Source organism: Dromaius novaehollandiae, chromosome Z (genome assembly GCF_036370855.1).
Source record: "Dromaius novaehollandiae isolate bDroNov1 chromosome Z, bDroNov1.hap1, whole genome shotgun sequence".
In the NCBI taxonomy this organism is placed as follows: Eukaryota; Metazoa; Chordata; class Aves; order Casuariiformes; family Dromaiidae; genus Dromaius; species Dromaius novaehollandiae.
In genome coordinates, this window is record NC_088132.1 from 83,435,391 (window position 1) to 83,463,116 (window position 27,726).

Sequence of the window (27,726 nt, forward strand, 5' to 3'; positions counted from 1 at the left end):
CAACATTTGTTTAGAGTTGCAGGAATTAAAAATAAAATGCAGGCTTTTTGCTGTGAGCATAATTCTCGTCTGACAACCCTCCCTATGTATTGTATTGCGTTTGAGATTTGTTTGAGGAAAAGTTTTATATTGCTTATGCTTTCAGGGACAAGAGGAATTATTTCTTAAGTTGTTTTTGTGTCAGTCACAGAGGGTTAATAATGATAATGGTCATTTGACATTATTATAAGTTTTCCAAGAGAATTATTGGGCACAACACATGAAATAACACCCCCCTATGGGACTCCAACCTGTTTTAGTTCAAATACCCTTATTATATAGGCAATAAAGCTAAGAATTTGTAGTGAGTTTTCCCAAAGCACTGATCTGGCTGTTCTCTCCTGAAGGCAATGGCTCTTGTAGGTGAGCCGAGGTGTTGGTGAACTCCCCTGAAAATCCCAGCAAACGCCCAGTGAAGGTGTCTACAGGCACGAGATACGGCTTTTTCAGAGACGTGACTGTTCAGTGCTTTCTGATTTCCCACCTTCTAACAGATTTTAATTATCTATCAATAGTAAGGTTCATTCTTAGGTGCTTTTTCACACATAATGGAATTACTCTGCCATACGGAATAGCAAGTTCAACCTTTTTTATACAACACTGCTTATTAGAAAGCAGCCAGAAGCATTAAGCATCCAAAGAGTGGAAAGGTCTATTGCTGTCTTGGTTGTGTGGCAGCAGTAGCAGAAAATTATTATTTCACTTTTTAATTTTGTTTACTGAGGATACGGTTCATCCAGAGCGTACTCCTCACTCAAAGTTTTTAACCCAACATAATTGGTTTCTGCTTGTACTAACAGAAGCCAAATGTGTCTCAAATGGAGTAAGTGCTGAGTGACCTTTTCTTGAGGATCTCCAGGCCTCAGGCCATGAGGAGGATCTGACCTTCAAAATAGTATTTGTTGAAACCACATTGACATTGGAAGCTATTTTAAATCTTCCCTGCAGCAAAGAGCCAAAACAAAACGCGGAGCACCACACCAGTGATGGCTGTCAGTCGGAGCGTGCCTCTGGAGAAGGGTGTTGGGTTGACCCTGTGTGACAACAGGAATTCATGGAGGCACCTTCCTTAGCAGGGAGCGTGCACAGACAGCACGGGTGTCAATAGATATCTAATGAAGGTGCTTATTATTACAGGCCTCTAAGGACCAGGGCTGTATGAGTAGAGTTGAGACTACATACGTAGTACCTTGCTTCATAGAATAGCTATCGCGTAGAAGTCTTATAGCCCTTGTTCAGCTTGGATGGTATTGTCTAATTCATTTTTTCCACCTCCTTTCTTTCTTTTTTGCTGTCTCTCTAGGGTGGCAGCAACTTGCGGATTCTGGGCTTGGTAAAGTCAGATGAAGGTTTTTATCAGTGTGTAGCCGAAAACGATGCTGGGAATGCACAGACCAGTGCACAGCTAATCATCCCGGAGCCTGGTAAGATGCAAAGGACACACAGAATTGTAGATGTAATTAATACTGTTAACATAAAAATCCCTAGTGGGCAGCTCCTATTCTTTACTCCCTATCGTTTATCCAGCTGGCTAGCTGTAGTTAAAAGTGTGTTAAGTGTCCAAACTATCAGATACTCAGTTTGAGGCATTCTGTTCACTGGGGCTATTACTGATGATGGCCTTGTCGTAGAAGTGACTCTGGAGGCCAACTAAACCCTGCATGAAAAGCCAATGGTAGTGTCTCACCTTCTGTCAGTGGGCTTTATCTTGCTGAAATACAAGATGGTGATCATCAATGAGTGAGATGATGGAAGGAAGTAGTCCAGAAGCAAGAGGGAACTAGATCATATGTAGTTCCTTGTTAGATTGTTTTAAAACATTTGTCTTCGGGGGAAAAAGGGAGGAAGGAAACAAGCACTTTGGCAGTGGGGTCTGAAGTGCAGCCTACCATGGAGATTGTGAGGTTTATGTCTACACTGCATGCTGGAAGGATGAATATTTCTGTTTTGCTCTGAAGTTAATTGGTGTTTGATTTTGTGGACTGCGCTCTGCAGCATTGTGGGTGTTTTGGTTTGTTGCTTTTGGGGATTTTAAACCAACAGAAAGAGGCCTTCATCTTAATCAAGATGTTACATAAAATGTGGATAAAATCCTTTCATAAAGTTTCTGGGTTTTAGATGATTAGTGCTGACCTGCATTGGGCTGCAGGTTACACTGACTGCTTCTCATGGATTATGTCAGTAAACTGAGAACAAGTGAATGTGCAGAAGCAATGTCCATTCTCTGAGCTGGACTGGGAAGAGCAGAATCTCAGTAACCCACAAATGTTTAATCCAGATGGCCCCACTGTGAGCAATTACCCAGCCTGGTAGCTCACACCACAGAATCTCTTCGGGAAATCCTTTGAAAAGTTTACACACAGCATCAGTAGGAAATTTTAAAGCTTTGATAAAACTCTATCCTTCTGGAAAAAAGGGGCAAAAGTATGGGCTATAGCCCATGTTTCTGTCAGCTGTGGTATGGCTGACTCTTCCTTACTCCTGTTTGAGCAATGAGCAGAAGTGTTGGCTGAAATCCCTTTATGTTCAGTCTGGCCAGCTTTTGTGTTACAAGCACTGTTGTACAGACCGATTACATGCAGTACAGAGGGAAGCAGCAGCATCACATGGGCTTAGCCAAGATCATCTGATAGACAAAAGTGCTGAGAGATCATTGCTGAAAGCCTCAAACCCCCAGTTTGCGAAGTCCCTCCATGCATTTACCATAAATAAAGTAAATCAGGATGGGAACCTGGTTAATGTTCCTCCCTCTGTTTTCTGCCTTTGTCCCAGATGAATGGCTGAATTTGGATTTTGCACACCTTTGAGTTCACCTTGCTCTTATTCCTTCTACCTTGTGGTCCAGCGTCCCCTTTTAAGTCTTTTCTTTCCACTGCCTGAAAGCAGCGCCCACAGCAGAGACCTTGCAGCTTCGCTCCCCTGCTCTAGATGCTCGGGCTACAGACACTGTGCAGCCGTGAAACTGTGCGGCTTAATGGGAGACTTGGAGGGTGGCAAATAGAGAATAAGCCTAGTGTCCAGAGAGTCGTGGTTTTATCCTCCTGTTGCTCATGTGCCACCCCAGCCTGTGCTCCCTCCTGGCCCTGCTCTGTTGGTCTCATAAGCTAAATGAGCGTGGTGGATGCACGTCAGGATCAAGAGGGTCTTATTTGGATTTCCACTTTCATACTTGCCCTGCACCTGGTGCAATGCAGGGTCCTGCCAGCTGAGTCCTTCTTTGCTCCATGCAGTCACCAGAGGTGGTGATGAGGTTATCTTTCCTTGGGGACGAATGTGAAAATGAGAAGTCACTTAGAAACTAGGTTTCACTGGCAGAAAAGTAGCCGTGTGATATTGAGGAAGGTCAGCTGGGATCAGAGACATCATCCCACTCAAAAATAACCACTTCAAATCTCACCCTGGGCAGATGCACATTTGGTTTTTGTTTGTTTTCTATATGTTTTTTTTAGTCTGGATCTCATGTTCAGCTCATGCACTTAAATTATATTTACATATACCAACGTCTGTAGGAAGCAGACCATCTTCTACTGCAGGGGAGTTTAAGCCAGTGCTAGGATCAGCCTTGAGGAAACTGCCTAACTCATCACTGTCATTGCTACCACCCAGTCATTGCTGGTGAAGTGCTGTCAGTAAATTCTGCTCTCTGGGTGTTTATTATGTTTGGCATTGGCAAAATACAAGAAAATGAAGAGAATATCCTAAGGACCTACAGGGCACCATTGTAAGCTGTCTCCATTTCCCTTTTTAAGTGATGGATTACTTTTTTTCTGGCTATTTAATCAGATCTTCAAACAAGGCCACTCCAATTCCTCTGAGGTGGTAAGGGCAGCCCGCACAGATGGTGGAGGAGCCGCCTATAAATACAGATTAAGTGCTGGAAGGACCATAGCCCTCAGTGTTTAGGTTTTGTTGGGATGCGCTCGGCAGCGGCCGGTGCCCAGCTGGGGTCAAATAAACCCTTTATGTAAACTAGTAATGATTTTACACTAACAGTGATTTATACCCTAAAGCAACATGAGGGTAGAAGAGCCAATTATTTTTTGATCCATAAAAACATGGATCATTTTTGCTTTTATTTATCACAAATAACTTTGACCATGCCGTGGGCTAAATGTATCATGGATGTTGTGTTAGGGGACATTAAAAATTTTGCTCAGGTGGAAGGGTATAATCAGTCTGATTGCTCACACTCCTGCCGTTGCTGTGCAGACGTGTGGATTCACACCCGCTTCTGACCACCGTTGAGTGGGGAACCTGCAGCAGCAACACACAAGCTGGCCTTAAAGCAAGCGCAAATAACATCAACTTGGGACCCATCAAATACACCCTTGTAAACAGTGCGATGCTAAATTGGGATTAGCCAATGCTGAAATGAGGAGTGAAAGGCAAATGGGCTTGGAGTTCATGCAGGTGGCAGCCTCCACTTTTAGTATTCCAGATGTGGTTATGGGATGCTGGGACCTATTTCCATGTGTGTTGCTTAGACTGTAAAAAGCCAGTGAGCTCCCTGAGAACTGTAAAATTTCTTTTTTTTAACTGAGATTACGGCTAGAGAGACATTGCATTTTATGATTTATTATGACCTAGAAAAAAACAAGTAATGGTAGATGGTCTACAGTATATGCGTTAGTCAACAAATTAGTGTGTATTTGTGGATTCCAGAACACTTGGGGAAAAGGCATTTTGGTGTTATTTCTTTTCCTTTTCCATTTCTTTCCCATTAACAACTTTATTGCTAACGTCTTGGGAAGAGGCTGCTTGCAAGTGTATAACAGGAAAAGGAATCTGACTTCAGATGTTGAAATGTTTGTTTTAAAACAAACAAAAAAACATTAAACCAGACTTAAGGATATTCAGTTCTCTTGTCATCTTCAGTGCAAATGTCCTGGGTTGTTCAGGCCACTTCACTGCTTGGCTTCCTCTGTTTCTATATCCTAATTCTGCTAAAGGGAGGTGACCCCTATGGACTTTGTACAATCTATGGGAATTCGCAGTGATATTAAGCAGGTACCTGGAATAAAGCCCACAATATGTGCTTCTAGTGCATGCACTGGAAAGCAAATTCTCTGCAAGAAAAAGCAAGTAAAAGAGATCTCAGCTGACTGCCTTATTTTTATAACTGTATAAACCCTGTTATTTGCACACCTAGGAAATGAATAGAGAGCACTGTGTTAGTGAGTGATGGACGTGCATACTTCAGATGTGAAGGATATCCCAGAGGAAAACCTCCCTGTAAAGAATTTAAACAGTTATTTGCTTTATGCCTGTAGTTTCTCTCTGATCCAGCCTCCAGATACTCACTGGATGTTGGAGGGATTGTTTTATTCTGTCGTGTGAAAGACCAGCCAGAGAAACGGGTAAAGTAATCAACTTGTATATACAGTGCATAATTATTAGCTGTGTTTCTGCAACGAATTCCTTGCTAGACAAGTCTTCAGCTTAGGAAAATAGCCTTTACCGAAGGCTGACAAAAATGCTATAAATCATTGTGCACTCTTGGTATTATCAGCAATAGCCAACTTGGCAAACAGAGCAACGAAGAAAATTATGTGCTGTGCAGCATAACGAGCCAGGCGACTGCACGAGGCACCGGGGCGTTTGCTCTGCCGCACGGGGAGGATCTGGAGCACCGGGGGTATTTGAGAAACGGTTTGCGGCAGCGCGGAGGCCGGCCAGCCCGGCTGCCTCGGCTTGGGCCGGGAACGGAGGTGCTTTGCTGCGTTTTCCCAGCAGGAAAAACCCTCTTGGGGCCGGGTCCCTGGCTCGTCTCTGCTGAGTTGGTGCCTAGTTTGAACCTCAGCTGTTCAGGTGCAGCTTTCTGCTCAGCTCAGTTGTTTTCTTTACCCCCATTTTCCTTCTTTTTTGTATCCCTCAACTTGCAAGTTGTGTAACTCCTCTTCATGTCAGATTTTCAGCTTAGCAGCTAGCAAATCTAATGTTTTTGCATGTGCCAGATCTTTGCAAAGGCTTTGCATTTGTCTGCATAATAAGGCTTAGATCAGGAAACCTGTGAATTACCTTTCCAAACAGTTCTCAGAAATCTTTCTCTGTCCCTGAATTCCAATTAGAAACATTCTGTAAGGCACTGTTTTCCTCTCCCTTTAGTATCATTAAGTCTTACTTTCCCACTAAAAGAAAGCAAAAAAACTCAAAAACTATGTTAATCTCTAAAAGCTGAGCTAGTTTTGAAATTAAAAAGTTCAGACTTTCTAGTCCTTGGAGGGCTAGAATGACCAACCAGGATGGTAAAGCACTGGAAAAGGTAGTGGTGAAGAATGTTCTTTATTGGAAATGTTAAAAGCAGGTTAGGCAAATGCGTGTTTATGAATAAAATGCCGAGCATAGCGAGCTGGGCTGTGCTGTCTGCTCAGGGGACTCTGCCCTGAATTCGCAATAGCAGATTTCAGAGATGCCTCACGTCGTTTAGCCAGGTACGGAAGAGAAGGGAGGGAGCGACCGTTTCAAGACCCCACTCATAAATTTCAGAGTAGAAGATACGTATGTATGGATGTGTGTGTTTATATACGTTTTGAAAAAATTTGCACAAAACCCCAGCGATGCCTTACGCCCCTGGACGTAGGGGTGAAGCGGGACGTAGCCCGAACCTGGTGCCTCTGTGCAAAGGGAGGGAGCCCCGGCAGCGTGGACCTGCAGCGGTCCCTGCCAGCTGGCTCCGGGCCGGGCGGTGATTTTGCGGGATAGACACAGCCGCTGTTAAACGGGCTCTGGGGCGCTCTTTCCCGGTGCTGGAGATGACTGAAGCACGTGTGCCAAAAATGTGCTGCATCGTCATCGAGCCTGGACCACTGCCACCAGGGATGGTTGCCCAGAGGTGCTCCAGGGCAAAGCAAGGCAGCAGCTAGCAACCAACAGCAGTAAAATACATGACATCCATGGGTGGGGAGAAGAACCACCTCCCGAACTGTGGTGTCATGTGTTTTCATGTTGAAACAAGAGACTTAATTTCCTTATTTTGGTATGCATAACTAGTATGCTGCTCGCATTTATTGCACCATATAAGCCGTAATAATCATGATAATGCTAAGAATAAATTTTGTTTATATGCTTTTATGGTGGTCTTTGCCATAATATTATGACACCTTACTGGGGATTTATAACAGACTTACGCAAAAATGCAAAATTAGCAGAATATTTTTCTGATTTTAAAAGTTGGTATGTAAAGCCTATTCTCAAAACAACAGAGGTGATAGAAGGGTGACAGAAGCCCGGCAGTCGATTAGCTTGGAAGATTTTTGGATCTGCAGGCCTTTATGAACAATTTAGGGAAACATCTACTAGGAATAAGTTAGACAAGCATCTGCTAGGAATAATAGGGGTATTTTTAAACCTGCTATGGAGTATAGGAAAGGATTAGTTGAGTTCCTGAGGTCGTTTCTGGTTATTTCTTCCTTTGATTCAGTGAGCCTTGCTGGAAACTTTGGACTGTGACAAATTAGTGAAAAGACCATTTCCAGAATTCCCCTGTGGACATCAGGAAGTTCGCATGGTATTTAGAGGGTTTTTTTAATGCCTGGGGTGGTTTTAGCATCAATCTAAACGTATAAGTTAAGGGAACCATTCAGATCCGTTGTGATCAGGTTCTGGGATTGAGACACCTCTGTTTTGGACCACAAGGGTCCTGACTTGCTCAGAAACATGCAGGTGGGAGCAGCTAGGCATCACGGAGGTTTGTCCTCCTGGCAAGCTTTGAGCATGGCTGATGCAGTTAGAGATGCTTGGTCTTGCTTAAAATACTGATAGAAAAAGGGGCAGCTGTGTTCTGTAAGAGGTATGATGATCTAAAAGCCTGGCAGCTGCAGGGTCCTTGTGTCCTGGGACATTCAGGACGTTGAGCGCTGCACACTGCTCAGCCCAGGGGGAACTGGTGGTCTTGGTCCTCTCTGAGGACCCTGGCCGGGCTGGAGAGGAGCCTCTCTCCCATCCCCGCCTGGGTGAAACCGTGGGGCAGGCAGCCCTGGAGAAGCTGGGCATGCAGGGGAGAAGTGCAGCAAGAGGGAGGCCCCGGCTCAGGGGAGCGTGGGGAGGCTAGGAGACTCCTCCTCATCTGGAAGTAGGATCTCTCGTGTTGTGTTGGTGGATATACCGGTAACTACATGTCGGGGATCCTGAGGTGAGACTTCCCTCAGCTGTGCTGAGGCTGTGCTGCTCTGTATGAAACACCTGGGCAAGGTAAGACAGGTTGGAAAGGCTCTGCAGTCTGGTCCTCAGCATCTCACTCGAGAAGCCTGCGATCCAGATCTTACCTAAATTAACACGTAATTTTATTGACAGGTTCAACAGGAGAGAGGAGGAGGGAGCGCAGTCCAAAATGCTTTTGGTGTCCATGGTGCTGTCTGTCCAAGCAGGAGTGTGTTCATGCCTCTTGCAATCTGAGACGGGGAGGATGTGAGCCAAGGTCTTCCACGCGTGCTCCCGAGTGCTCCCAATGCACGGCTGCTCCGTGCGAGGGAGTGGAGGAGGTTTCACGGCTTGTGCTGTCGGTTGGGGCTCTACCATAGCCCACCATCGCTAGCGCGGTTGGGTGTCACGGCCGAGGGCAGCAAACGCAGGGTGTAGGTGTGCAGGTCAGGGCTTGGGTGCAGGTTGGGGTGTCTGGGATGGACTCTTTGGTGACCCCAGACCTCCTGGGAGAAATTTAGGTGCTTGGGGAGGTCCAGTGCCTTCAGCAGTACAGCAGGTTAGTGCCGGACTGGAAGGTCCAAATTTTAAAGGTAGTGGCCTAGGGGGCTGTTGGGTACTTGCGGCCATCTGTGGTTTCTGAATCATTTAGAATTTTTTTAATTGAGAACAAAATTTGAGAGTTACAAACACAAAGGTTCTCTAAAGACAATAGATAATTTCATAGAAAATAGTTCGAAACTTATAGCATGTAAGAGAGGAAGAGTTATTGTCTGTATTCTGATAGGGACACAAATGTATTTGAAAACAGATTAGGATAATTTGAAAAAAAAATGCAAGAAGGGTAATCATCCTCTCTAATATTGTTATAATCTTCTCTAATATTGTTAACCATTTAAAATCCAGCCTGCTGCGATTTTATGTTTATTAACATAGAATAAATTTTGATAAATAATAGTCATGGGAAACTGGAATACAATTAGGTTTTAAGTGGTGTTAATTAAAATATCACTTACTGTATATTGACTTTATGTGGTAACATGAGAATAATCGCAAGATAGGATGAATAATTCCACAATTAGTTCCAACACTTCAAAATCTGTTAGAATTTAATTTGTCAGAACAGCAGCACGAAGTGACTGTGTTATGAATATGGAAAGTGATGTACTTTCTGGTCCTATATGAGTTAGTTGCAGACCATCAAATGTGATTGGTATCATTTCAGATAGGAAATCTTCTTACTATAAGTTCTGAGCTGCGTTTTCTTTTTTTTTTTATTTTAACCTTGAGAAGGACATCTTGTTTTTAACAACTGTTATGTGACCAAGTAGACTTACGTACCTGAAAGCTTCATTTCTCGTATGGGAGTTTCTGGAGCGCAGAGCAAGTGTGTTTCCTTGCAGAGCTCATTCGAGAATTGCCCGGTCAGGTTTGGCATTACCTCTGCGTTTTATGTTTTCACTTAGAGTAATGCAATTACACAGCGATGAAAAGCTGTAGAAAAATCCCTGAAAGGCGCTGAGTCAAGTTCTGGAGAAAGCTGAATAAGATATAAGGCGAGGTAGGTTTTGAAGCCGAGGCCGTCGGCGGTTCCTGCTGCCTGTATCCAACAGTTGCACAGCCGTGTCCCCTCCGTGCTGCCTGTCTCCACCCCGATAGCCCTGTGCGCTCACAAGATTGATGTGTTTGCTTTATTTCCCATTTTGTGAACTTGAAGGAAGCTCTATGTGTGTATATATAGCCATATATCTATGTAACTGAAATGAATACTTATAAAGAGGGAGAGTCACATGGTCTGTACACAAAAGTGTTTTTTCTTTTTATATATAAGTAAATTGAGTAGGCTGAGGATGTGCTAGGCTTTTCTTTGTTTTATTTTAAAGATATCAGAATGAGACCTTAGATGCATTAATAAACTCAGTTTAAGTAATACAGAAAACGTCAGTGATAGTCGATAATCCTGCAAATGCGGGAAAAGGAGGAACAGGAGGGACAGTGGCAGGCGGCTGCAAGCAGCTGCGAGTGGAGATGACGGAGCAAGTTTTGAGGCGAGTTTATGGGGAAATGGCTAATTAATCTTCAGGCATGTTTGCCAGTAATGTTAACTTTCTATCTTTGCTCCCTGGCGGAAAGATTTAGGGAAAACGAAGCTTGCTGTGTCACTGCTGTGATCTAGAAACTTTGAAAGTTATGGTCTTTCTAAAGTTATGCTGGAAGTTTTTATTTTATTTGGTTTATATGGTAGTAAAATCTTTCATGCGTTGCTGTCCACCTGATTGCTGTTCTTGACCTGCCTCTTAAGTTATTTTCCACTGCTGGAGGAGCGCTGCCCGAGCCGGCGCCTGCTGCCTTGGCTGCTAATCACAGCGTGTCACAGGGGGGTTATTTCCCACAGAAGTCTTCGCTTTTTTCAATTTGTGCGTGTGAAGTTTTCATTTTTGCATGAGAAAAAAGCCCACCAAACCCCACTTTTTATTATTTATTATTTTTTATTCTTTTTATTATTTACTACTTAAAAACATAATTGACCGCAAAGTTCACCATGCGACATGGGCGTGCTGTATCTTCTATAATAGGTTTGATAGAGTGGAAAATAAGTTTTTGCACTGAATGTGCTCACATGTTTTGGACGGTCTTTGGTCCTACACCATCTGTTTCTCCGCGAGCAACCGAGGCCCCTGCTGTGCATCGCTGTTGCAGTCTGTTGCAGCAGGAAGATGCACGAAGCAGGAGCATGAGCTATCCAAACATGCTGCCAGTATCACGCTGCAGACTAGAATATATTGATTTTGCTAGCACCTACAGCTCCAATGATAAAGGATTGCCACCTTTTTTATTCCTGTGCGTGCATGTGTTTGCACGTGCGAGTGGATGGCTGCTCACCTATGTGCAAAAAATAGTTTTTCAGTGTAACAAAAAAATAGAATCTAGAGAAGAATTAAAAGAAAGGCAATGTTTGGCGCTCTGCCACCTGGAAATAAAATCCATTTAATTCACCCAGACTATCCTTGTTATAGTGTTAAACATAGACTAAATAGTTTAATATGGATTTATGTAATGAGCTCACAAATTGATTTTCCAGTGCAAGCTCAGTTTAGGAGCAGAGTGTCTCTTATTAGAATCAAACCAGCGCGCTCCTGTCCTGACGCTGCCCAGTGCCTCGGTGGTGGTGGTGATGTGTTTTTGTTTTGGTTCGGATGTCGAATCAGACCTGTTTGTGCTCTTTCTGTTTGTATGTTTGTTTACATCTGCAGGATCAGAGAGTAATTAAAAAAAAGCCTCATGCAAGCTCCTGAGGGATGGAGCAGGCACGTTTCTTCCAGGAATGCAAATGTCTCATCTCCGTGAGTGACAGAAGAAGCAGGCGTCTCGTATCCCCCCTTTTCCGCCTCTGTCCCTTCCTTCCTTTCTCCCATTCTCCCCACCACCATTTGGGAATAATTTCATGCACCTTGTTTTAAGCATTAATTATTTAGCTTGAGTGATTTGCTAATAATTTGCAGGATGAAATTTCTTGGAAGTTTTGGCACCGAATCCCTGTGAGGGTGCATCTTTCACCCGGCCCTTCCCCTGTCTGGCTCCGCGGCCTCGCTGAGATGCAATTGTAATTGGTGTCTGGCTTGGGATGACAGTGTCAGCCTATCATTTCAGGGTTTAGAGCTGTGCACTGGATAGCCAGATTTGTAATTATAATGTGCTTTGCTCCTATTTATATTCAGCAGCGTTCTCGCCTTGCTATTGCTTTCCCTGGAAGCGGAAGATTGGAATGGGGAGGGCTGGCTTTAAAGCAGTGATAGCCATTATTTGCTCAGAAAACACCCTCATCCTCCACGGAATAGAGGGCCAAGGTGAACAGCTATCAGAAGTTACCATTCGCTGTCCTCGAGCACATACTCTAAAACCGGTCCTGTCAAAATTAAATGTGCCAGCCCCTTTATACGTAGAAACCAGCGTTTGCCTCGTGTGGGCAGCTCGAATGGGGTTATCGGTGGTGTGAGCTTAAGGCCCTGCCCTGGTCGCACTGCTGCGTGGAGCGTTTCTGTTGCGATGGCCTGTTACAGGTGGTTATTTAATGGTCGTGTTTGCCACAGACTTATCTGCTTCCAATTTTGGCTGCACTACTGCAAATCCAGATTTGCCGAAGACACCAACTTTGTACTGCAGGGGCTGAGATCAGGATCATTCCCCTGTCTCGTGTAACTTTCCTTACAAGGCCAGATGTGAATCTTGGAAAGGTCCTGGGGTTTGACCAGGTGGAAAAAACTCCCGCCATTCCCTTCCCGTGTGCGAGCTGGGGCTGGAAACGTGGCTTTGTGGCCGAGACTGCGTTGCCCGCCGTCACCACCCCCTCCAGCCCCACCACCCGCTCTGCGCAGCGGCTCAGGCGACCGTTCCACACGCTGGCACTCGCTTCTCATGGATGGGATGTCGTCCCTCCACCCTGCTTAGTGTTTTTCTTCTCTTGATTTCATTGTGTTATTTTTATTCGCTTTAAAGGATTTTTCCAGTGCGTTGGACCTACTTTCTGCGAATCCTTCAGTGTAGTAACCATGTTCTCCTCAGAATTGCAACTGCATCCATCCTACACAGTGTTAGACAATGCTGTCATCTATCTAAGGAGGTTTAAACCTCTAATGCCACGTGAATGTCCTAATCCCGCTGTGGATTTGTGGGTGAAGGGTGTTTTCAGCTTCTGTTTCATGTAGTGCTCATGGCACTTCCATCTGCAGAAACAGACGGTAGTGAGCACAGCGATGACGTTCAGGCAGCTCACCCATTTCTCCGCTGAATATCCTAAAACTCTGCCTAAAGAGTCACCCGTTGGCTCTTGCGCCAAGAGATGAGGTGATGGTTTCATACTGGAGTGGGGCAGCTTGGAGGCAAGGGTGCAAAGAGCTGGTGGGGGAAAAAAATCCCTGCCTCTTCTTTCTTTGGTCCCTGACTAAAAATATAAGTATTCCTCTCCTCTCTCTACTGCTGTGAGAGAAGCTAGGGATGGAGGGGGATGTGGCCAAGAGAAGCAAGGGTGTCCACGCTGGCAGGGTCCCTACACCTTCTGCTTCTCGTGGGCTGGTGACAGCTCTGCGGGTGGAACGTCTTAAAAATCCTGGAAACGCAGGATTTAGAGTACAGTGGCTTTGCAGCTACCTTTGGGTTGAGGCACAAATCTCTGATAGTCAAGTGAGCATCTGGAGATGTGTTTACCGGTAATACATGTGGCCTAAGGAGTTCAGGGTTTTACTCTCCAGGCAGTGAATAAGTTTGCTCAGATTGGCAAAAAAGGGCAGGTGACTGTCAGTGCAACCCGACGAATCTGCAAAATCGTATTTTTAGTTCTCAGAGCTTTGGAAAATCCTTTTGGTCGGCTCGTTGTCAAAGCCAGGCTACCGAGAGGAGCGATGCAGCGCTCGCTGGCATAGATGTTTCTGCTGCCTGGCTTGGGAAGAGGCTCTGGTTCAGCGTATCGCGTTTGATGAGCGCTACTAGCTCGTGGTAGGAACGGAGCAGAGCAAGGATTATACAGACTTCTCTTTGCAGCTCATAATTACTCATTCTTTCTTAAACCAGGATTAAGGGAAGCTTAGATGTTCTTTGTTTAGCTTTTGTTTGTTTCTGCTTTTGGGTTGTTGGGGTTTTTCCCTGTTATTTGTAACTTTGGGTGGATTTCTGAGCTGCTCGGAGATAGGAACAATTTCATCGCAGAAGCTGCTGGTGGGATTTTACCTGCCCAAGCTTAGTGTCAGTCCACCAGGTAGCAACAACCATTCCTAGCCGCTGTCAGTTAAAACATCTATGCCAACGTAATTTTGGATGAAACATAATTTTGCTAATCTGATGACGCAGAAGAAACCACAGGATGGGAATTTTGAAATATTTGTCACAGCTGTTAACCCTGCAGAAGAAGCAGGAGTTGGGTGAAGAGCCGAGAAGCTGGGGAGGACACTATTGTCCCTCTGTAATTGTTACACACAACGGGACTCTTAACGAGGAGCTGTGTTAGTTAGTGTGGGGAGGGCTAACGGGGCCCGACCCTGCCTGGCCTCTGATGGTCATCTGCCGTTGCGTTTTCTCCTTTATGGGAAGTAATAACCAAGCATTAGCTGTTACCTCGAGGTTAAGACGCATAAAATAACTTAGCTGGGGCAATGTTTAATCCTATGATTTTGTCCAGGTGTTGCGTTTGGGTCGTCTCCCCGGATGCCCACTGGCTGGGAAGCTCCCGTCGGGCTCCGCGTGGAGCCGGAGCCCAACGCCTGGAATGAAGAAAAGCCTTTGCTGTAGTGCAGGGATCAAATCTGATCACTGTCTTTCAAGCCAGATTATGATACAATGAAAACTGAGTTAATTTCTGTTATCTGTGGCCAGATAAAAGTACATATCTAAACTCATAAATTATAATGAATCCTTCCTAAAATAGCTTTTGATCTGTAGAAAAGGAAAGCCAGGCTGCAGTCTGAAAAGCAGCAGTTGGCAAGATGAAGGCAATGCTCTGTTTGCCCAAGTGGCCACACTGCAAGGCCTCAGGGGAAAGGACCGTTGCCAGTTTTGAGCCCTTCGCTGAAGCAACCAGAGGCAAAAGGCATGGCAGGGGCTCATGAGGAGGAAGGACTGAAAGACTTGGGCCACTCTAGATGCAAAAACAGAAGCCTGAGAAGATGCATGATACCAGTTTTCAAATGCACAAGTAGCAACAAAAAAATCAAGAATATCATTTGTTCTTTGAAGCCCCGTTACAAACAGGACAAATTGCAGAAAGCAAGATTCAGGGTTAATACCAAAAAGCCTAACCTTTCCGATGCTGAGGATAATGAAACATCAACATGGTTAATGAAGCTGCTCCGGTGCGCTGTGTCTGAGGGGTTATGTCATCTCCATCAGTAAATGTCTTTAAGAGCAGATTTTGACAAGCATCTGTTAGGAATCCATTGGTATAATTACCTGCGTGAGGGCAGATGGATAGGTAGAAGTAATGTGCCCCCGAGGAGGGAGAGGGGAAACCAAAAATGGTAGCTGGGGAAAAAACGGTACTGTTAGCCAGCTCTTTTTTTAAATCCAGTTACAGTACCCTTCAGTATACATGTTTCTTAAAAGTCAGTGAGAAATTAAAGCCAGTCTACTAGTAAGAATTAATCTGATTTCTGACTCGAATTATTCTCATGTGAAGTCTCTCAAAATTAGAGCAATTTCACCACTGTGTATGAGATGAAAACCTGGCTTATTATGTTCTTCTGCTGCTTGTGATTTTTGCAAGTCTATATTATTGATCTGGCTTTGTGAAGTTCATCTTTGTGTGCAAATGACTGACTGTAGCAGAGAGCAAAAATAACCTACTAAATACCAAAATACTCGAAGATGTTTTCTGGAGCGTTGAAGGCATGCTTAACAACGCCAACTTTAAACCAAGCTGTTTCATAGAAGTACAAAGCCGTATATAAATTAATACTGTATATGCAACTTTTTGTACGTCTTTATGGGACTCTGATTTGCACCACTTCCGTTGCCCTGTGGCTTTCAGTGCTTGAAATCCCATTAAGTCTTGCTTTTGGAGTGCAAGCAGCAGCTTTTTGTTGAAATCTGTAGACAAACGAGTAATACAAAGTTTTATCCTCCAAGGAGGGTTCAGTTTAGCCAGCTTTAGCGTTTTCTGTTTGCTTCATCTGTGTTTGTTCATAATCAGTGCAGCCTGGAAGAAAAACGAATCAGTTTGCGTGGCGAGGAGTTTGATTTTTGGGGCTCATGCTCAACTGATCTGCCCCATCTCGGAGCAACTCAGGAGCTGCAGCGCCCCAGCAAGGGTTTGCGATGGAGATCAACCCTTTTTCTCTGCAAATGGTGCCAGCCGGGGTCCGTGCTCATCTCCGCCAGCCGAGGGCAGGTTGCAGACCCTGGCACTTGTGGCACCTTGTTCCTTGCCGGGGAGGTCTCCAAACGGCAGCGCGCGTGGGACGGCGACCTGCGGGAGGACATCCCCGGGGTGCGAACATCGCTTCTCGCCCTCCCGCGTTCCCTTCCACGCGGCGTGCCCTGGGGGCTGCCCGTCTTCTGGCCACGGCCGCCGCGTTGCTCCTCTTGTTTGCCCAGCCAGCAGAGCTGCCGTTGTCAGGCTGGGCCACCAGTGCTCGACACCCCTCGCCCACCGGGGGCCACCGGTCCATCCCCGGGCTGCTCTTCTGGCACCGCGTCCCCACCGCCTCGCCGGGCATCCCCACCGCCTCGCCGCACGCCCCTCTAGGCCTCTTGAGCCTCCCCGCTTAATAAGTACCCTGCTTTGCCATCCAACATTATTGAAATACATTTAGTATTCCGGGATTTAGATCCTGACCTTCTATAATTATTGACACCTATTTAATTTCTCCTTTCATCCATGGCCAAGCCTGGTACAGCTGCTGTGGCACATGTATATACATCATTGTTGCCAGCCCGAGCTGATTGGCATTCATGCTTGAGTGTCTTTTTATTTTCTCCTTGGATGCTGGGAGCAGCCTGAGTAGCTCGGAAACTAAAGAGCTTCATCTATTAGGCGTGACAGATTTGTATTCAGCGGTAAATGCCTGACCTTGCTCGCGCTCCCTCATCCATTCCCATCATCCCCTCCCAGATGAAAGATTCTGCTTAACTCCTGCTTCCTGTCGGTCGCCTTGGAAACGCGGACTAAGCAATTCAGCCCGGGAGAATAACTAATAAGAAAATATCTCTCGTATAAGAATATAAATGCGTTGCAAAAAAAAAGGCGCTCGCTGCATGCCTACGTGCGAGGAGCTTTCCGAAGGCAGATTTTAAAGGCAATCAAACTAACACGAAGAAGATATTAACCTGCAGCGAAGCAGCCTGGTAAACGAATGGCAATGCTGGGGCTGGCCTTCCTTGCCGCGTAGTGCTTTGCTTAGCCTGTGTCTCGAACCTCTCCCCGTTCCCGCTTTCCAGCTGCGGCCCATCTCGGAAAGGAGACTTCAGACTGAGTCTGAATTTAACGTGGAAACTTCTGAAGGTGCTGGCTGCCTGCAAAGCTCCCTCGGGGTGGTTGCTTGCAACGGGAGGAGCCAGCATGCGGAGCGCCGTTGGGCGCACGCAAAGGTGGGTATGAGCGTGCTGACAGGTACGATGATATGTCCATGCACACGCATGAATCCAGTGCTAAGGCGAAGGTCCTAGGAAGAGTTAAAGCGGTTCAGCTCTCGTAAGCAATCCCATTGCACGTTCAGACGAGCAGCTCGCGCCGTAACGGAGTGCCAAGGTCTTACGCGGGTCCCCGGGGGCGGCTGCCCGTGGCTATCTCCCCGTGGCGGCCGCTCGCGGAGCCGGCAGCTGGCTGGGCCGATAGAGCCGCCCGCCGAGACCCTCCACAATGGCCTTTGGAGACGCTTTCTAGAGCAACCCGGCCCGGCGGCCGCTATGTTTGCAGAGCCGACGCGGCAGCGAGGGCTCCGGCGTCTCGCGGAGTGGCACCGATGCGTCCCCGGGTGATGGTGGCAGCTCTCGGCCCGGTTGTGTCCCAGCGCGCTGGTTATCGCTATCTGCCGTCTGCCGCTGGAGAGAGCTGGAGAGCCGCGGACGAAGTCGGCTACGCCGGTTACATTGGTTACGGCTTGTATTTCATTATTTCTTGGGTCTGTGCCACCGTTGTTAGTGGTTGCATGTGCAAGAGAAGGAGATTTGGTAATCTAATGTGTATAAAACATACTGAGTTTGAGAGAGGGCAGAGCAACGAAGTGTGGGAAATAGCAAACGGTGTCAGTCCTCCAGCAACAGCTGTGACACAGGGGAAGAGTGTTAAACTGCTTTCTGTAATGTCAAAAAAAATACACGCTACTTTCCCTGCCTTGCAATGTTTGCCCAAAATTCTCGTGTGGAAATAAGGAAACACAAAACATAGTCGCTGTATCATGCAGCCTATTATTTCCTATGATTTCTTTCTCAAAGACCTTATTTTAGAAATATTGTAACGTGGAGAAAATAATAAAAATATGGCTGAGAATATTGCAAAGGGCTGGGGTAAGAAAGGGTTAAAATGCCTGGGAAAAGAGGGAACTGATTGTAGACTTAGTGCAAGATGATGTTTGTAATTAGATAGATGCCACACTGGTAATCAGCTCAGAAATATTTAAGATGAGTAGCTGCACTGATGAAATTAAGAGGGGAAGACAGCTTTGAGAGGACAAGAGAAGAAATATATCTAGGTTCTTCGGCTAACATTGAAATGCAAGAATACGTGCTAGAAAAGGGAGCGAAAGTAGGAGTTTTTATAAACAAAGTCTATCTCCTCAATTATCATTAGCATGAAAGTGTTCAAAGGAGAACAGAAATGAAGATGTCTATATTTGGCTGCAAGTAAGACAACATAATACTGTGCAAGGCTTTAAGATGCTTTCATCTTCCCTCTAGGATTCCTGGAGGGAAGCTACAGGTGAACTGGGCAAATTCCAGAAATCTTGTAATAGGGAATTCAGCTATTTCAAAACTTACTTTTAGCCTAAATCTGAGCGAGAATATGGCAGCTTTCCAGAAATGAAAGCTGTAAACATATACATTGCTGGGCTGGTGTTCAAAAATGGCAGGTGAACGACTTCGAAAAGTATTAGCCAGTTCAGTATATACTAGTCTGGGGGAGGCAGGGGGAAGATCTGACACAGGATTCAATTCATAATGGATTAAAGAAAAAAAAATTCAATAGCTACATGCAGGGCTCTGTGGAAGATGTCTCGAGAAAGCCACCCGCTTCCCGCGTGTGACGTGATTACCTGTGGATGTGCTGGAGGGAGCCGTGCAGGCGTTGATGCTTGGAGGACGCGTGGCTGGGAGCTGCCCGACGTCCTCGTTCAGAACGTGAACACCATTCGCTGTCGATGCAGCCTACATTTAATGGATTAAAAATTGGCTGGCTCTTGATAAGTTAATGACTTGGGAATCGTCTCTGAATGGGTATGTTGCTGGCGGCAATGAACAGAGATTGTCCTTTGGCCGGGTGCTATTCAGCGCCTAAGAGTGATTACCTGAAAATAGCTATGAAGTTCATGCGCTGGAGTTAAATGGGTTCAAGATGGACACGGGGAATGATTTGGGCAGCTGAGTGAACTGAGCCTATTCAAACAGCACACGTTTAACTCTAGGCAACTGCTAAATAACATAGGTAGGGCTAAAAGTGGGACATACCTAGAGAAATGCTGCAGAAAGCCATAGCTCTGGAAAGGATATAGGAAAAGCAACACGAGAGAAGCGGTTCAAACCGAAATCCCAGTGCAGGGCTATGGAGAAAAGGGATGATGCATTGATTTGGGTATGCAAGCCAAGGATTAGTGAGCAGAAATAGGGGGCTGCTGCCATGTCTCCCCGTAGTGCTCGTGAGACCACCTTGGTGATGGGGACCGGCGTCTCTCTCCGCGACCCCTTTCTAGCTGGCTTTCTCAAAGGTGCGTTTCAGCTAAACGCCCAGTACTTGTTTAAGCACAAGATACTGGGCAAAGGACAGGAATAACTGAATCTGTTTTGTAACTTGTCTTAAGGAAGCCAAGCTAAATGGTCTGTTTTCAACTTAGGCTTTGTGAATCTATGGTGAATTTAGGGGTACGTTACTTAACGTAACTAGAGAGCTTTCCGTGGGGGGGTCTGAACTGTATTCGGAAAGAGATTCCTCTAGTGACTCTGGCACGCTGGAGAGCAGATGTCTGTCCAGTGAGCGTACACCAAGATAACGTTTTACTGAATGGACTCAAACGTATTTTCATTTAATTGCAGAAAATGAAATCAAGTTAATATCAAATGGACCGAAAACAAAGTACTTCAGAGTCTCATTTCTAAAGAAAAATGCAAATTTTCAGCAAAAAATGAAGAAAACTTGTAGAAATTTGCTATTTTCACTGGAACAGCTTTTGGATTCATTTAGCTAATGGGGCGATTTGGGATTTTTTAGAGGAGGGGTGGCACTGGTGAGGGGAAGGGTATTTTCTTTTTACAGGAGACAGAGGTAGATGGCTAAAAGGCACGTTTGGTCTGTGTGTTACAACAAAGTTCACTGTTTGTATTGATGGATGAAATAGCGCATAGGTAGCTGGGTTGGAGCGCGTTCTGCGAGACCAGACCCCGTGCAGCAGTGTGACTGTCACATCTAATGAAGTGCAGTGTACTCTCATGTATACGATTATTATTATTTTTTTAAACATGTTGGTACTGGAAAATGCCATTTTTGAAGACTCTTCTCTTATGGAAATCTATGAAGAGTTGGAAGGGAAGGAGATATAGTTGACGCCAGCAGAAGGGGACTATTGAAATAAATAGAAGGGAAATGAATAAAAGAAAAGAGAGCGATGAGAGGGAGGCACAGGTACATTTGCAAGTCCGTTTCCAGACAGCTGTTCTTTTACAGAAGCTATAACGCAAGGTCTTTGTAACCTTGACAGAATTTGCCGGGGCAATCTTTGTAGGAAAACACTCTTTAATATTTCTTCCAGTATGTTAGTCTCACCCTGGCTTTCATTCAGCATCAGATATGCATGAGCTTTTTTCCAGCGTTTCCTTTTTCGTTAGGGCTGTAGGGCTGTATTCTGATCCTTTCCCAGGAGCTCTGTAGAGCTTCTTGCTGGAGCCAGGAGAGGGATGAGAGCTCTGTCCTCTGCTGAGCCCTTTGCACCGCGCCGGGGCGGTGATGTATTACGGATGCTGGTTCCAAAAGCAGGTTTGTTTGTTTTGGCTCTGCCTTCCAGACCCTCGCGCCACCGAATCAATATTGTTTAATGTCAGTCTTGCCAGCACTTCCTTTCTTTTGGGAACGAAATTAATTTTCTTCAACTTGGCGTGTATAGGACAACAGTGTCCCCCCTGACCTACTGCTTGAGTGTATGCAATTATCCTAAGCGTGGAGGTTGTGAAGGAAACAGCTTTTAAAGCATTAGACGTGGCAGCTTTAGGACGTTAGCAAGCACCAGACTGAGGCCGTTTTCCCCTGATACTACCCCCTGTCTATCCTCTATTGCACAGACCGAAGGCAGGTATTTTCCTTTGACTGGGTACCTGGTTGGCATCAAACCTGTGCTCAGCTGTTCCTTCTCCGGGAATCAAAATCCGGTTCTGTTCTGACGATCCGTGGTCATACAGCACATGCCGTACCCGCAACGTTCACGTGCACCGTTTTGTCCGTGCTTTATGATGCAGAGCACGGAGTTTGCAAAGTCTGGAAAAGCAGTATTTAGGATTTCCATCTTGTAATAGTGTAAATTATTCGATTGCTACTTGATTAGGCGGGATTTTTAACACGCCATGCAATGCCAGTGGATTGCAAGCTGCCTCTTAATAAGCTGTTTGTAACCCCTCGGCATGCTGGCACCCCTCTTTAGCTGTTACACTTCCCAAGTACCAACGGTATCGTCTTGCACTTCAGAGAAAGCAATGCGTTTCCATTACCAGCCCCATGGAGGATTTTTTCTTTTTTTTTCCCAATTTAGTATGGATTTCTTGAGCCTGGGAAATGCAATGCATTTTTGCTGCGGATAGATTATTTTCTTATCAGCCTCTGATGATTTCTATTCTAACACTTTGTTTTTTGCTATCACACCAGACCTGGGAGAATTATTCTAGTGCGACCATGGTTTGAATGTACCCTTTGGTGTACTCCCGGGTTTCGCCGGAGGCACTTTGTCTGCCTGCCATTTCTTACATTACCCCGATGACCTGAGAAAGAAAGCACACTCTGTAAAGCAGAAAATGGTATACTGTTTAAAGGAGTGTTTTGCATTAAGTCTTGTCTTTTTTTTTATTTTATTTGAATATATGAATTTGAAACTATGTCAAACCACTCCTCATTTAGGGAATGTAGCATGGATCCAGGCAGCTGTAGCTATGCTGAAGAGTGTGGTGTTGCCTCCTGCTCTGCTGCTGTCCGTTCACAAGGAGCAAATGTTTTACGTTATGTCTTCTCCTCCAGAGGACTCAGTGAACCACCCCTAGAAGCCACCTGAGGGTCGCACCTTGTCCCCTAAATAAATCTGGGCTGGTGTCCTCGCCCCTGTTGATCACGCACTGTTTTTAGTATGGCCGTTGGTAAGTCCAGGCTCTTCCCAGCCGGTGACTCTGGAGATAACTCCGTGCTGACATGGGAGAGGTGAAGCTAGGTTTCATGCTGCGATCTTTTGCACCAGTAGAGAATTATCACTGTTGGAAGAGAGATGGAGATAAAGAGACTATGGGTCTTGGGTCCACCTATTGTAATCAACACGGCAATTCCTGTTTGTTTTCCTATTTCCGTTTCTTTTTTCCTGGATTACCATGGCAGTTTCTGTATTCTTGGGTCGTGGAGAGGCACGTTTTGGCCGGCGGGAAGCAGGGGACAGAGCCCCGTTTGCTCTGCCCTGCTCTGGGGCTCCCGCAGCGCTCGTCTCCGGACGAGACGGCTTCAGCGACTCTCCGCTTTCCTCTTGCCTCTCTAAATAGCCGGGCATGGGCATGACACAGGATTTGTCTTGCTGCTTATCAAACTCGGGTCAAATATGTTTTCCCCCTTACAATATTTTCTACTGCCTGTAGAGGTTTGTTTTTGTCGTTACGTGGACTTTGTGCCGTGTCTCGTGACCCCGTGCAGAAAGGCTCACCGGCAGCATTTGTAGTATGTGCATGCGACAGAAGTTAGCTGCGATTTTAAATCTTACGCTGATCGCACTGACGGGTGTCGCTGGCTGAAAGCCGTAGGCGTGTTGTGATACCGGCACAAGATCTGCGCTCTGAGGGAGCTAGCGCAGGCGCCAGAGCTGCTGCATGACTCGAGCCTTTGCCTGGGTTAATAAACCTCCTCAACAAGTCCAGAGAGCTGAAGTGGGACCCTGTAGTAATGCGGCTGTGGTGTTGACAGTAGTTTGAGTGTTTCCACGCGGTGCAACGTTGCAATGGGTAAACATCCTTAAGTGGTTATGGAATTAGGCCCTTTACAAAGTGTTTTTACGCTTTCTTTGAACCAGGCTATATTCAAAACTGTAGTAGTAAAAAAAAAAAAAAAGAAAAAAGGAGTGAGTATGTAGCTAGTTTATCCTGTGTCCCTTTGTGATAATAACAAAACATCCTGTATTCATTTTCTTGTGCGTGTGATGACTTGCAACCAAATATGCATTAACAGCACCTGTTGGTCGGATTTGTTTCAAACCTTGGCAATGCTGTGTTTGAAAGCGATACCTGCTTTTAATGAGAACATCCCCCTTCTCTTGTTGCTGCATGAGAGATATGCCAACAAAATCAGAATGAGGTTTAAAAAGCCATTTTCTGCTTTGTGTAAGATGGTTAGCGTGCAGCAGAATACCAAATGTTTGCCAGCAATGTGCGGTGCTCCCCGGAGAACTGGCCCCTGCATGAGTTAGCAGGCTTCGCCCAGCAAGGCGATTCCCCGCGGGGAGCAAGCCCGAGCGATGCTGCTCCCTCGCTCTTGGCTCTCTTACAGCAGACAGCGTCAAGGGGGTGAGGAGCTGCTTTAAAAGCACCAGCTGAGGAAGTACGAAATTCAGAAGCCTTTTGAAAGGAGGTAAAAAGGGGAGTTTGGAGGCAGCACTTGAGCAGAGACAGGGCTCAAGGCTCTGCCCAGTTGCACAGAGCCGCGGGCTGTCGTCGTTCCTGGCCCTCGCGGTAGGTTGTTTACACGCAGGTGAGCCCCGTGTGTCAGCCGTGCTGTGCTGAGTTGCCCCCGTATGTAGTTCAAATGAAAGAGTATTCAAATGTAATTACTACCTTGAGTTTTGAGAGCTTAGGCCCACTGCAATCCATACGAGTGTGTGAACCATTGCCAAACTCTGCTTTTCATTAACCCGATAGTTCACATGTGCTTGTGTGTATCTTTGCAGGCTTTCTTAAGACAAACAAAATAAGTTGTTTCTGTAATTATATTTTGATATAGTATTCTCATGATCAGCTACAGATAATTTTGTCCTTAGAAACCCGTGTCAGCATTGTAAACCTAAACGAACGTGCACAGCTCTCGCCATTTCCAGTTGCAGAAGTCAGGTGGATGGAGGGGTTTCATTCTTTGTTTGCTGGTCTCTTTACAGGAAATGTTGTTTGTTGGCTCATTTTTTTCTGTCATCATGCAGAATCACTCCTAAATATCGCTTCTGCATTTCCCCTTGTTTCTTCATTATCAGAGAGAAGTAGCTCTGTTTCTCGTCGTCAGCATAACCAACGTGAACTGCCAACAAATGAGCAATAGCATCAGGTTGCTGGACACTTGCAGCCCTTCGGGCTGTTAAGTTGCTCCCTTGGTGTGAGCTGTATCTCCACGTCTCCTCTCCATGTGCTAAACTGAGCTCTGATGTAGCACCTCCCTTGATGACATGGGAACGTTTCTTAAAATGCGATACATGGGCACCATATTACTTACTTGTCTTAGTAGCTGTTATGCCAACTTGTATGTAGCCTTTGTAGGTGACCCCAAGATTTTTCTGCATGTAGTAATGTCTGTCTTCATCCTTATTTCTTCCTAAAAGGAGATTCACAGGCTTGAATGGTAATGACACCCAGGGAAGAGCTGATCTTGCACTCAAGACAGCCACCTTACTTTTCGCATCCATGCTAGGAGAGAAAGCTCAAGCACTAGTCCTTTTAGGAAGGACAGACCTGGAAGGTGAGGATGGGGAGTCGCCCTTTGTGTCAGAGAGCAACTGGAATGTGTTGAGCTCTGCCTAGGGGTGGGTGATGAGTGGGTCAGGAGCTTATGGGTAAGGATTAAGGGGTAGACTAACATAAGGCCCATTTGGAGTTTAATCTGGCAAGGGATGTCAAGGACAGCAAGAAGGGCCTCTTTAAATACATTGGTAACAAAAGGAAGACTAGGGAGAACGTGGGCCTGCTAGTGAGTGGGGCTGGGGCCCTGGTGATGAAGGATACAGAGAAGGCAGAGATACTGAATGCCTTCTTTGCTTCAGTCTTTACTGCTAAGACCAGCCCTCAGGAATCCCAAACCCTGGAGACCAGGGAGAAAGTCTGGAGAAAGGAAGACTTTCCCTTGGTGGAGGAGGATCGAGTTAGAAATCATTTAGGAAAACTTCATGTCCACAAGTCCATGGGCCCTGATGGGACGCATGCATGAGTGCTGAGGGAGCTGACAGCATCATTGCTAGGCCTCTGTCATCTTTGAAAGGACAAGGAGATCAGGAGAGGCGCCAGAGGACTGGAAGAAAGCAAATGTCACTCCAGCCTTCAAAAAGGGCAAGAAGGAGGGCCCAGGGAACTACAAGCCAGTCAGCCTCACCTTGATGCCTGGAAAGGTGATGGAACAGCTCATCCTGGATACCTTTTGCAAGCATATGAAGGATAAGAAGGTGAATAGGAGTAGTCAGCATGGATCCACCAAGGGGAAATCATGCTTAACCAACCTGAGAGCCTTCTACGATGGGATGACTGGCTGGGTAGATGAGGGGAGAGCAGTGGATGTTGTCTGCCTTGACTTCAGGGAGGCTTTTGACACTGCCTCCCATAACATCCTCCCAGGCAAGCTCAGGAAGTGCGGGCTGGATGAGCAGACAGGGAGGTGGGTTGAGACCTGGCTGGATGGCAGAGCTCACAGGGTTGTGCTCGGTGGTGCAAAGTCTAGCTGCAGGCCCGTAGCTAGCAGTGTCCCCAGGGGACAATACTGGGTCCAGTCCTGTTCAACTTCTTCATCAGTGACCTGGATGAAGGGACATGGTGCACCCCCAGCAAGTTTGCTGATGGTACCAACCTGGGAGGAGTGGCCTTGGATGATCTCCAGAGGCCTAACCTCAACCCTTCTGTGATTCTGTGAACATCCTCCAGCTCCTGCTGGGTCTTTTTCCATGCTTATAATAACCACCAGGATGGTGTTTATTCTCATTTTTTAGTTTTTTTTCTCTCTTCTTTTGCTGTCTTAAAGAAGCTACAGGGCAAGTGTCCTCCTGCCTACGCTGAGATAAGAAGATAAAGCCTTCTCTTTCAAGCCGCCTTATTTTCACGGAGCACCACTCCGGTTGTCTGAGGCTACTGTCTGAAGACGATGGATGTGGCTCCTTTTCAGGAGATGACTTCTAGTGGAGCAGTTAATCAGCAGTATGTGCTCCTTGCCTTTGCTCTCTGACTTTCAATTAAATGAGACAGATTATCTGTTCCTTAGGGTTAATAGTTATTTGCCTGACATTTCTAGGCACATGACATGCTGTGACGTATTTATGACGTGACACATGGTAAAAGTTTATTTATGGATCTTGGATACCTATGAGATATATCTTCCACTCTTTCAGCTCTTCAGGTCTTGGCATGGCATTGGGTCTATTGTGTCTTTGTACAGAGGGCCCAGAAAAATAGATCTTTTTTAAAAAAAAATGTCCTCATCTGTTCCTTCAGCTGCAGTGCTTGTGCACACAGTACTCTAAATCTTACTTTTCTTTCATGCTTACATATTCTTATATGAGGCCATATTCTTTTTGGAGCAAGTATCACCTATATTATAATGATTTTTGTCATTACAATCTGCAAGGACTTTTCAGTTTTTAAGAAGGTTTGTTTTTCTTTTAAATAATGCTTCCTTTTCCTGCATGAAATATTTTTCATTTCATTTTTTCATCTATATGAAACATTCATTGTGTTTCCATTTATTTACTGGCTGCCTTGCATTTTCATTAGCTTAGCTTTCTATGCTAATAGCATTTTCCTTTCCAAAATTTGTTATTAATCATGATTTTTCTTTTAGTATAAATTCCTGATTTATGTTATATCCCTCTTACTCTATGGAGTTGTAGAATTATGTTTGTTCAGCTAGATCTATCGAAAGATTTTCAGAAGTTCCCAGAGTTTTTGAATCCTTTCAGAAATTTGTTTATTGCATTCTCCTTCAAAAAAATTACTCATCTCCCTTTTAAGTAAAGTCTCAGAATTAATTGTCTCTCTTTGTAAATAAAACATGAAAAATTCAACATCATTTCGGAAGCAAAAAATCTGTTCTCAGAACTATGAAAACTTCATGTAAAAAAGATTCTGTATTATATATTATCGTACTATTCCTGTAATTATTCAGATAATTTCTATTCTAAATCATGAAGCTTGCAGAAAGACACTGGGAAGAAAAAGCTGCAGGTTTCTTCCATGTTTTGCAGGGCGCTTTTTTTCCATGTTCCAGAACAATGTTTCAGGCTGATGTTAAAAGTTCAAGCCAAGAGTAAGCCTCCATAGATGCCTGCAAACCTTAAGCAGCTCCCCTGTGAATCAGTGGGGACTGTAGCAGCGAGTTACTTTCTCTGAGGTCGCAGATTTTGGGATCACAAAGCTGCTGCTTGGTATTTGGGCCATTACAGCGTATGGCGGAGAGTGCTGGCAGGGAAATTTTTGCTCCAGTTTCCCATCAGTGAATAGCTGGAAAGTAACTCTCGTGACAGCACTGGGGATTGTTTATATCTGACAGCAATTTTGGGTGAATCATTTTTCAAAGAAAAATTATTTATTTTTCTGTCATCCTAACTGCAACTTGAAATACTTCAGTTGTGAAGCTTTCTTGTTCTCGAACCAACTTAATCATGTTTTGTTCCGTTGCTTTATTTCAACTTTCCCATTAGTGTGTGGTATTAAGAAGAGGGA

The 27,726-nt window shown here is 45.4% G+C and overlaps 1 protein-coding gene across 4 annotated transcripts in view; it reads left to right on the top strand.

The window, feature by feature from the left end:
- Positions 1-27,726, top strand: part of LOC135324656 (netrin receptor DCC) — a 547,074-nt gene that overhangs the window by 320,597 nt on the left and 198,751 nt on the right. For all 4 annotated transcript variants that reach the window (XM_064501341.1, XM_064501342.1, XM_064501343.1 and 1 more), the window contains exon 7: positions 1,343-1,463. In XM_064501341.1, coding sequence (XP_064357411.1) covers positions 1,343-1,463 — 121 coding nt within the window. The remainder of the gene's footprint in view (positions 1-1,342; positions 1,464-27,726) is intronic.